The sequence below is a fragment of the Bufo bufo genome, chromosome 7 (genome assembly GCF_905171765.1).
Source record: "Bufo bufo chromosome 7, aBufBuf1.1, whole genome shotgun sequence".
Lineage (NCBI taxonomy): Eukaryota > Metazoa > Chordata > Amphibia > Anura > Bufonidae > Bufo > Bufo bufo.
In genome coordinates this window covers 104,400,983-104,413,231 of record NC_053395.1, presented here as the reverse complement: position 1 = coordinate 104,413,231, position 12,249 = coordinate 104,400,983, and the positions used below count along the sequence as shown (strand labels likewise).

Sequence of the window (12,249 nt, the reverse complement as noted above, 5' to 3'; positions counted from 1 at the left end):
CTCTTCTGCTTATCTCCTCTTCCTATTTAGACAGTGGATCAAGACAGCTGGCGTCCTTGGTCCGGATTTGGACCGTGGTCTGCCAGTTGAGCACCCCTGCCCTAGAGGATATCACCTAATCTTAAAAGCTAAACTAGAGCTCACTCACTATATTACAGCTCACCCAGAGCATTATCGAATTGGAGTACAAGTTAAACAACCAAGGATCCCTCTCTGTGTTTGCTAAGTGCAACAAATGAATGCTTGGAAAGATCCAAGACATATGAAGAAGAAGAAATCTCTAGCTTATTTATAACATATAGGACGCCATATCATAAGATTTGACTAATACTTTAAGCAGGTGGATTATTTTTGCCATGAAAAATGTTGGCAGGGACACAACCGTGTTTGGAGCCCACTATATGAGAGGTGCTGCTTCTTCACTAAGCTGCTACATAGGATGTTCCTCCAGGAACAATATTAAAGGCAGCTACATGGTCTACAAATGCACTTTCTTTAAGTTCTATTGGCATCCTTCCGAAATTGAACGGATATAGTTTTTAAAAGCTACCACCAGGTGTGCCCTTCTCTACCTAATAAACTAGTGCTATGTAGCTACCTTCAGAAGAACAAAGAAGAGTTTGATGGAATCTTGATCTGCCAATGTTTTTTTGTTCTAGGGAAAGGACATCCACCTAGCAACAGCATCCTTCCCTGCTACCAACCTAGGTTTCCCGTTGGAAGCAGTGAATGCTCGGCTATTTTCGTCAGTCCCACAGAAATTAATGGAGTGTGGCCGCGAATGCGTGGTCCGCTCTCCTTCACTTTATGAGCTCTGTTCTAGAGATAGGTTCGTATGTCAGACACCCACACATAAGAAACATTGGTTTCACCAATGCTTGAGATAATGCTTGCGGTAACATAACTCATTTAAGAAGTATAGGACTACTATCTACCATTTTCTTAAATCCATGCCAAATTACAGATTACAGTACAAAGGAGGACAAAAAAAAAAAAAAATCCTTGGCCTACGGCCATTTCACATGATGTCACGCTTCCTCGGGGCCTCATACTTACATGTAACAATGTTTCAAATTAATTATTTTTGTATCTTTTAATGGGTAAACAGTATAAATAGGAAGAGAAGGGAATATCCCATGAGGCCCTCGAGGAAGCGTGAAAGGCAGGCAAAGGATTTTTTGTCCTCTCTTGTTTATCTGAATTGAATAAAGTCGTTGAAACAGGACCAGCGAGTGCCGCTTTATGTATTCTAAGGAAGATGAATGTTTGAAACTGATTTGGAAGCGAGCACCAATGAAAGGCTGTGTAACTGTCCAGGCAATTGTGGATTGCTATTAAGGGTTAATGCTTTTGCAGAGCTGTAGTGCCTAAGCAGTGTTGGTTGTATGAGGTGAACAGTTATTAGCCCCTCCTTTCTGTTGCTGTGGCCCTCGCTTTGTTTTGGCGCCCAATATGTAAATCTGCAGTAAAAGTACAGGGAGGGTGTTGGCTTTCCACTCGATGTGACGCTGTCTAATCAATGTACAGTAGACTACCAAACAGTTATGTAAAAGAAATGCTATTCTAGTGAGATCAGCCTATGTAATCAAGTCTATCCAGGATCAAAGCCATTGTGACCAGAGGTGAAGAAGATGCTCTGGAATGGCACTCTTATGCTGGCTGATTTCGGGAGACTAGATAAATCTCACGAAAACAGCATGTCTTCTGCATCTCTGTATAGAAGTCTGCAAAAGCTGGACAGCATCAAAGTGACGGAGAAGGTAAAACCTACTGAGAAGACATGAGGTCTCCTCCTTGTAATATCTTCACTGCAGATTTATATATTGGCCGATAAAACAGAGCGGGCTGTAGCGAACGGATGGGCTAGTTGAAAATAAAAAGTGCACTGAAGAGACTAACAGGAATAACATAAGGTATTCGACTGCAAAAAACACAATTATACTGCTAAAACATTATAGTCAGGTCTTTGTCAGTTTACTTACCAGCTCTGGAGTTGATCAAGGCAAGCATTTGGAGGACCTCCAATGCAGGCTATTTGTTGTCTGCGCTTCCATTCCACCAGTTCTTCGTTAATAAGAGAACTCTGAGTATGACACGTGATATTGAGGAGTTCTCCTATTTTTTGGACAATATCCTGATAAAATCGAAATAAAAATAATGTATTTGTGTAAACATTTCATCATCTCATATACAGTACAGACCAAAAGTTTGGACACACCTTCTCATTCAAAGAGTTTTCTTTATTTTCATGACTATGAAGGCATCAAAACTATGAATTAACACATGTGGAATTCTATACATAACAAACAAGTGTGAAACAACTGAAAATATGTCATATTCTAGGTTCTTCAAAGTAGCCACCTTTTGCTTTGATTACTGCATTGCACAGTCTTGGCATTCTCTTGATGAGCTTCAAGAGGTAGTCCCCTGAAATGGTTTTCCAACAGTCTTGAAGGAGTTCCCAGAGATGCTTAGCACTTGTTGGCCCCTTTGCCTTCACTCTACGGTCCAGCTCACCCGAAACCATCTCGATTGGGTTCAGGTCCGGTGACTGTGGAGGCCAGGTCATCTGGCGCAGCACCCCATCACTCTCCTTCATGGTCAAATAGCCCTTACTTTCAAAGTTTTCCCAATTTTTCAGCTGACTGACTGACCTTCATTTCTTAAAGTAATGATGGCCACTCGTTTTTCTTTACTTAGCTGCTTTTTTCTTGCCATAATACAAATTCTAACAGTCAACTCAGTAGGACTATCAGCTGTGTATCCACCTGACTTCTCCTCAATGCCACTGATGGTCCCAACCCCATTTATAAGGCAAAAAATCCCACTTATTAAACCTGACAGGGCACACCTGTGAAGTGAAAACCATTTCAGGGGACTACCTCTTGAAGCTCATCAAGAGAATGCCAAGAGTGTGCAAAGCAGTAATCAAAGCAAAAGGTGGCTACTTTGAAGAACCTAGAATATGACATATTTTCAGTTGTTTCACACTTGTTTGTTATGTATATAATTCCACATGTGTTAATTCATAGTTTTGATGCCTTCAGTGTGAATCTACAATTTTCATAGTCATGAAAATAAAGAAAACTCTTTGAATGAGAAGGTGTGTCCAAACTTTTGGTCTGTACTGTATATATATATATATATATATATATATAAAAATGAGTCTCTGTCTGTCTGTCTAGACATCCTTTATGCGTGACCAAACGACTGGACAGATCTTCACCAAATTTGGCACACAGGTACATCAGGTGTTCGGGAAGGTTTTATACAGGGTCTCAGCTCTATAGGACGTACCGTTCCTGAGATATTCCCCAAAAATAACCTGCAATAGCTAATAGAAGCCAGCAAGCCTTTCACTTAAATCCGAACTGCCATTTACATGGTCATATGTCCCTTATTCGCCAATAGAAGCTCGCAGGTCCTACTCCAGGTTGCCATAACAACTGATCACAGGTTTTAGCAGTTTGCAGTTCCTTAAATATTCAGTCATATGACGTATGACGGCACAACTACACTGTTAAATGCATGGGGGGCAGGGGCCACTATTAAACGGACGGGCGCTGTGGAGTTCACTGTTAAAGGGGCAGGCACTGCGGAGGTCACAGTTAAAAGGGCGGACACTGCGGAGGTTACTGTTAAAGGGGCGGGCACTGTGGAAGTCACTGTTAAAGGAGCGGGTACTGTGAAGGTCACTGTTAAAGTGGGGGCCACTATGAAGGTCACTGTTAACCTTTAATCATTGACCACTGTGGAGGTGGTCAATGATAAAGGGGCGGACACTGTGGAGGTCACTGCTAAAGGGGCGGGTACTGTGGAAGTCACTGTTAAAGGAACAGCCACTATGAAGGTCACTGTTGAAGAGGTGGTCAATGTTAAAGGTGCAGGCACTGTGGAGGTCACTGTTAAAGAGCTGGTCAATAATGAAAGGGTGGGCACTGTGGAGGTCACTGTTAAAGGGGCAGGTACTGTGGAAGTCACTGTTAAAGGGGAAGGCCCTGTGAAGGTCACTGTTAAAGAGGCGACCACTATGAAGGTCACTGTTAAAGGGGTGGTCAATGTTAAAGGTGCGGGCAATGTGGAGGTCATTTTTTAAAGGGGCGGGCACTGTGGAGGTCGCTGTTAAAGGGGCAAGCATTGTAAAGGTCACTGTTAAAGGGGCAGCCAGTATGAGGGTCACTGTTAAAGAGGTGGTCAATGATAAAGATGCGGGCACTGTGGAGGTCATTGATAAAGGGGCGGGGACTGTGGAGGTCATTGCTAAAGGAGCAGGCACTTTGGAGGTCACTGTAAAAGGGTCAGGCACTGTGGAGGTCACTGTTAAAGAGGAGGGCACTGTGCAGGTCAATGTTAAAGATGTGGTCACTGTAAAAGCGGCTGGCACTGTGGAGGTTACTGTTAAAGGGGCAGGCTGTCACGACTGTGACTGATCCAGACAGGTCTGGGAGGAGAAGGTCGCAGCGACTTGCTACTCGCGATAGCTTGGGAGTTTGCTCCGTGGTTCAGGGTATGTCATCTGGGTTTTGCCTTGTGAACCTTTTTGTCCTGACTGGGAGTTTGTAGGCATCCTTCTCCGGTGAGTCCTGTCTGCCACTCCCAGCTACTATATTAGTTTCACTTTCACTTGCAGTCATTGCCAGATATAGTCCTTACTTCCAGTTCTATTCTGACCTTTGAAGGAGATCGTTTGATGGTGTTGCTGTGGAGCTCTTGTCCGGCGTGGACTGTCGTGATTGGGATCGCCTTCTCTGCTCGTGACTGGATAAGTCTATCTCTGATATAGTTTGTTTGTTGCTGTCTTCCCCTGCTGTTCTCCTAGACATGAGTGATGGGGACTAGTGCTCCCATCGGCCTTTCCCCAGTCTAGGCTTTAGGGTGACTGAGGGTTTAGGCATCCTGCTCGCCGCACGGGTTCACACCCAGTCTACGGTATCAGGGCAGACAGGTGCCAGCTTAGGGTTAGTCAGGGGTGGCCATACTATTCCCATCCGTAGATAAGGGTCCCCCTTCCCCTCTGTCTGGTGTGACACGACTGCTGCTGGGGTAGCGGTCGTGACACAGGCATTTTGGAGGTCAATGTTAAAGGGGCGGCCACTGTGGAGGTCAATGTTAAAGGGGCAGCCTATTTGGAGGTCACTGTTAAAGGGGCGGCCACTATGGAGGTCACTGTTAAAGAAGCGGGCACTGTGGAGATAACTGTTAAAGGGGCCGGCACTGTGGAGGTCATTGTTAAAGGGGCGGGTTCTGTAGAGGTCACTGTTATGGGGGAAACTGTTAATATCTTATTACGACACACGGAAACATAAAATGAAATAGATTAAATATACCTGTGCGAAGCCGGGTCCTTCTGCTAGTATTAGATAAAAAGCTAATTTTGTACATATACGGTATACTTTATATGTGCCGCACAACAAATATAAGAAAAATATGGATAAAATAGGACTAACATTAAATATAAGTGTGCCAATTACCCATCTGTTCTATTTACCTATTGTTTAAAAAAATAAAGATGATAAGCATCATAATGTGTGTTGCAAGGGTATTTTACATAATTACGTACTGACTGCATCTGTCCCCTTTAATTAAGTGTTCTTGCATGGCAAGACCACTCACTGTAATCTCACATATATATTCTTACTATTATAGCCAAATTTATCACCCTAAATCCTCCCACAGTTTTTACACTACATAGACAGTAATATACCGAAACGTGCGGATTGTTCCCGATATGTGTGCTATTACTTTGTGGAATGCTTCGCCGAATGGTTCACGAAATATTGGTGTTTTTGTGGCGAAATTGGTCCCATTAGGAATGAATGGCTGAATGTTCAAAACTAGAGTGGGAGCTGACAAAAGCTAGAGTGGGAGCTGAAAAATCAGGACATAATTTCTAAACTGCCATCACTCCCTCATTTTCAAGCTCACCTACACAAATCGGCTGCTGTTTTTATAAATGTATGTTTTAATGTAACTGTGAAGCACTTTGGGCAACAACATTGCAATTAAATGTGCTATATGAATAAATAAAAGTTGAAATACATTTCTCACTCTATAAAGCTTGCCATGTGCACTTTTTAAATTTGATCAATCAATTGGTTAGTGTAATATTTACTATCTGTACTCACTCCAAACACTCCACACAGTTACTCTGCCCACTCCATTAAGTTACTCTGCCCAGTCCAACTTATCCACAGTTACTCAAGCCACTCCACCCAGTTACTCCGCCCACTCCAGTTGTAGACTACTGGTACAGGCAAGAACACTTCTGTGCTGAGAAGGCTGCATTCCTGAGTGATTAGCTCAGAGGCGTGTGTACTGCACACTGGACATCCTTAGGAGGAGCTGAAAGGTCTAAACTTTTCTGCACACAGACAGATAACTGGAACTCCATTGAGAACATTGTCCAGGTAGGATGTTGTAACGTCTCTCTCTCAAATCACCATGGTGTGTTGGCCATGTGACACGACATGGCGACAGGAGCCCCTCCCCCATTGTATTGCAGGTCACATGATTGATTATTATTTCCCTTTACTATTCTGTATGTGATTTGTCTATTTTCACACATATACAGTACAGACCAAAAGTTTGGACACACCTTCTCATTCAAAGAGTTTTCTTTATTTTCATGACTATGAAAATTGTAGATTCACACTGAAGGCATCAAAACTATGAATTAACACATGTGGAATTATATACATAACAAACAAGTGTGAAACAACTGAAAATATGTCATATTCTAGGTTCTTCAAAGTAGCCACCTTTTGCTTTGATTACTGCTTTACACACTCTTGGCATTCTCTTGATGAGCTTCAAGAGGTAGTCCCCTGAAATGGTTTTCACTTCACAGGTGTGCCCTGTCAGGTTTAATAAGTGGGATTTCTTGCCTTATAAATGGGGTTGGGACCATCAGTTGCGTTGAGGAGAAGTCAGGTGGATGCACAGCTGATAGTCCTACTGAATAGACTGTTAGAATTTGTATTATGGCAAGAAAAAAGCAGCTAAGTAAAGAAAAACGAGTGGCCATCATTACTTTAAGAAATGAAGGTCAGTCAGTCAGCCGAAAAATTGGGAAAACTTTGAAAGTAAGGGCTATTTGACCATGAAGGAGAGTGATGGGGTGCTGCGCCAGATGACCTGGCCTCCACAGTCACCGGACCTGAACCCAATCGAGATGGTTTGGGGTGAGCTGGACCGCAGAGTGAAGGCAAAAGGGCCAACAAGTGCTAAGCATCTCTGGGAATTCCTTCAAGACTGTTGGAAGACAATTTCAGGGGACTACCTCTTGAAGCTCATCAAGAGAATGCCAAGAGTGTGCAAAGCAGTAATCAAAGCAAAAGGTGGCTACTTTGAAGAACCTAGAATATGACATATGTTCAGTTGTTTCACACTTGTTTGTTATGTATATAATTCCACATGTGTTAATTCATAGTTTTGATGCCTTCATAGTCATGAAAATAAAGAAAACTCTTTGAATGAGAAGGTGTGTCCAAACTTTTGGTCTGTACTGTATATATATATATATATATATATATATATATATATACATACATATTTAATCATACTTAGTAAATATTTTTATCACTTCAGCCTGCCTAAGCCTACTTAGCCTCAAATCATCAAATTCACATTAAAACACTTGGTGTTAAAAGGTGGTATTTCAGCAAATAAATACACTTACAGTATTGTTGAAAATAATAATAAATATCCATGTTGGAATAGTTCTGGTTTCAAAAACTATTAGGGACTGTTGAAGCTATATAAAGAAAATGTGATCTGCACACCAAAAATTGTGATAAGGTCCAGGTGCACGTAGAGGGAAGCGTCCAATCGCAGAATGCATAGTAATCCACGGCACTTCTGGGGTCTCTTTATCAATGCTTTTTAATAAATCATAATAATCAAAATGCCATACAGTAAATTTGTATCCAGGATGATTTTCATATTACATTAAGCCACATATATTATCCGAACGTATATTAGCAGGTGACCTTTATCAATGGAATCTAGAATAAACATATATGTTGTCAGTAAAACGGATATGAACTGTATGGGTAAGTATTAAGGTGTAAGAATGGTAGAAAAGATTAGAAAAAAATGAAGTCTAGATAGAAATGGATGTTATCATTGTGGTATCTGTTATGATGGAATCCATGATGTTAAATAAAGATGACATCATAATGGTAGAAAAGTGCGCTGTATACAGTCGTGGCCAAAAGTTTTGAGAATGACATAAATATTGGAAATTGGAAAAGTTGCTGCTTCAGTTTTTATAATAGCAATTTGCATATACTCCAGAATGTTATGAAGAGTGATCAGATGAATTGCATAGTCCTTTTTTGCTATGAAAATTAACTTAATCCCAAAAAAACCTTTCCACTGCATTTCATTGCTGTCATTAAAGGACCTGCTGAGATCATTTCAGTAATCGTCTTGTTAACTCAGGTGAGAATGTTGACGAGCACAAGGCTGGAGATCATTATGTCAGGCTGATTGGGTTAAAATGGCAGACCTGACATGTTAAAAGGAGGGTGATGCTTGAAATCATTGTTCTTCCATTGTTAACCATGGTGACCTGCAAAGAAACACGTGCAGCCATCATTGCGTTGCATACAAATGGCTTCACAGGCAAGGATATTGTGGCTACTAAGATTGCACCTCAATCAACAATTTTAAAACATGACAGGAGGCTTCCTATTTTGCATTAACTCTCTTTACTAACTCCACAGCAGTAAAGAAAAAAATGTAAAGAGTAACAAGTAGATCACTCCGCCGCATAGTATATAAGGGTCATGCTGCCTGTACACTTCATCTTTCTTTACTGCTCCATCAGCAGACAGGTCAGACTTTTTGCTCCCCTGGAGCTATATTACTTCTTGTGCATTTATTTCTTACTATATCGCATTATTATCATTTACCTCGTGTTCCTCAGGTCCCCCTCTAGCCTGGAGTGCCTCCTGGCTCCCTCATTTTCGCGGCCGTTTTCCCGCCATTTTCGCGGCCGTTTTCCCGCCGTTTTCAGCCATCTTAATTTTACCTCATAACATCTCATTGGGGATTCAGTGTGACTGTACTAATTAGCTGTTACTCCCTCATTAGTGGTTTTCACCCCTGTGCCTATCTCAGACTACTATTTAGTTCTCTCTGTGCCTCATGTGGCTGGGTCAGTCAGGTCAGTGCTGCTGCCTGTTTATTATTGTGACCTGCACTTAAGGGTTTCAACCCTGTGCGACCGGGGTGAGCCCCCACTATTAATACGCTGCTTATTGGGAGACTAGCTGTTGCAGTTCTCTCTAACTGGGTGAGCCCCAGTTTATAAGGTCACTACTTTACCCTGCTGGGGTTTATACTGGGCTTTGTTCCCATACTATTAAAACTGACCATACGCCTGTTCTCAAGACCTGGGTGCCCGTTTATTACTGTGCCTTTCAGTGACATACCAGCCGACCCTTATCATGGAGAATTCCCAGAATGTCCCTGTAGACTTCCAGGCTATGATTAACGCAGCTGTCGCTGCCTCTGTGGAGAAGGCACTCTCCAAGGCCCGAGCTTCGGCTCCTGACGTACCTAAAACTCGCAGACGTCCACGACACGAGTCGGACTCCGACCTGTCCGACTATCAGACAGGGGATGAATCCCGCCATACGAAACGCCATGACAAAGGCGAGGACTATACACCCAAACCACCCAAGGGTAAGGCACCTGCCAAACGTAAAACTGCCAAACTTCACACTCCGGCCCCGCGTCAGGAGTACTCTTCAGAAGAAGAACAGGACCCTACCTACTCCATGTCAGTGCTAGATGAGTGGCAAGCTGACGCTTCAGAGTCGGATTACGACGCATGGGGCTCGGACGAGAAGTCTTTTTCCGCTTTCATGCAGGAGACCCTCCTGGGTGCGGCCCAGGCAAGAGGTATCGAAGACACTGCTGACGCAGAACCTCCTCTTGACTCAGACACCATTATGGACCCCTCAGGTCAGGCGATGTTCGATCCTCGCAACATACGACACCCCAGATCGGGTGAATGGTCGCCTCCGGAACACCTTTCCAGGTTCATGCACCTGTGGCTCCGCAAACCTCTGGAGAAAGAGGTCCGCAACCGACTCAGGTCTGAATGCCCACGCCCTTCCCTGCCGGATAAGGTCGCTCAGACCCCAGAATTTGACAAAGTTATGACGACCTTTATGATGCGCAGTGGCAGAGACCCTCGACGGGGGGTAGAGAAAGGCCTATGGGGCGCCCAAGATGACCTACTGGATTCCGTAGGCCCCCTGGCTCGCATTATGTATCTGGCGGATGATGCCTACGCCAAAGCCAATTCCCTATCCACTGAGGACTTCAGGGAATGGGCACATGACATTCGTGAGTGGGCACAACGTTGTTTTTGTTTCATCGGAAACGCCAATGTTACGCTCTCTTCGGAGAGACGAAAAGCAGCATTATTCCGTATTAACGGTAAATTGGCAGACCTTGGCACAAAAGAGATTGGGCCCCAGGCACAAGGGAAACTTTTCGGTGAACCATTCCTCAAGGAATTAAACAAACATGTCAACGTGTTCACCTCCCTTAATAAGGCGCAATCCTCAATGCGCAGTGTCTTCAGGAGCAACCCTACCAGAGGGGTTTTTGGAAGGGCTGGCCACCAGCCGATTTTGGCCTTCAGGCCCCCGTACTCAACCAACACCATTCTATCCGACAAGGGATTATCAGCAACGACCCTTTTCCAGAGGCTCGGATAGAGGCCGTGGAATCCGCGGACGTTCCCGCTTTACTGCAGGTAAGGACCCATATTCCTCCGTTGTTACCATGCGGGCCGTATTTCCCTTTCTTTCCACAATTGGGCCGCCCTTTGCTCAGACGCTTGGATTCTACAAACAGTGCAGGGATATATCATAGACCTAGTGGGAACCCCCTTTTAGGTTCAGCCCCCTCACCCCATCCACATGTCGTCTTTCGACCACAACCTCGTCAACGCGGAGCTACGCGAGCTTCGGGACAAAGGGACTATTCAACCAGCCTACGAACAGGGAGGTTACTTCAGCAACATCTTCCTCGTGCGGAAGAAGTCGGGAGAATACCGCCCAGTTATCAATCTTCGCGCCCTCAACGCGTACGTGGTCTATCGCCACTTCAAGATGGAGGGCATCCACCTCCTGCGGGACCTTCTTCGCAGCAACGACTGGTTCGCCAGGCTCGATCTAAAAGATGCATACCTGTCAGTCCCGGTGCACCCGGACTGTCGAGCACTCCTACGTTTCCTCTGGCATGGTCGCCCTTGGCAATTCACTTGCCTCCCTTTCGGGCTCAGCTCAGCCCCATGGTGTTTCACCAAACTCCTAAAACCGGTGGTGGCCCACCTGAGGTCCAGGGGCATTCGATGCATCATCTACTTGGACGACCTCCTCCTGTTCTGCTCCGACGAACGCAGACTACGCCAACACATTCACCTGGCAGTATCCCTACTGGAATCTCTGGGCTTCGTGGTAAACCAACAGAAATCGGAGCTGACCCCTACCCAGACGATACAATTCCTCGGCTTCGAGATCGACTCGACGACGTGCACTCTGAGGCTACCAACCTCAAAGATCGCAACCATTCGCAAGGAGATTCGCAGAGTTTTCCGACTCGATTCCATCCCTCTACGCAACCTGGCCAGGATTGTGGGACTCCTCTCAGCTTCCATTCAAGCCATATTTCCGGGTCCTCTCCACTACAGGGCCATGCAACGACTCAAGGCAAAATACCTTCGCCACAGACCTACCTACGATCAACCCGTCCCGGTGACGACAGAAGTTCGCGAAGAGCTGTCATGGTGGCTGGACAGCATGCAAGCCTGGAACGGCAAGGCCATATTCGGAGACACTCCAGATTTCGTTTTAGAATCAGACGCCAGCTTGTGGGGATGGGGTGCCACCAACGGAACCATCTCCACGGGAGGAGCATGGATGACGCAGGAGCTCTCCATGCACATCAATTGCCTCGAACTCCTAGCAGGATCCTTCGCGATTCGCAGCCTGGCTCGGGAGAGCTCCAATTGTTGCATCCTCCTTCGCATGGACAACATCTCCGCAGTCCAGTACATCAACCGCCTAGGAGGCGCTCGCTCACTCACGCCTACTGTCGGATATCACGAGGAACATCTTCGACTACTGCCTCCCTCGCAACATCACGTTACAAGCGGAATACTTGCCGGGAGAAATCAACCTCACAGCCGACTGGTTCTCTCGCCACTGGAGAGACGTCAGCGACTGG

At 44.9% G+C, this 12,249-nt stretch overlaps 1 protein-coding gene across 1 annotated transcript in view; it reads right to left on the bottom strand.

Annotated features, from left to right (window-relative positions):
• Positions 1–12,249, bottom strand: part of STAT1 (signal transducer and activator of transcription 1) — a 1,318,258-nt gene that overhangs the window by 746,994 nt on the left and 559,015 nt on the right. The window contains exon 8 of the mRNA XM_040441848.1: positions 1,983–2,134. Within this exon, the coding sequence (XP_040297782.1) occupies positions 1,983–2,134 (152 nt within the window). The remainder of the gene's footprint in view (positions 1–1,982; positions 2,135–12,249) is intronic.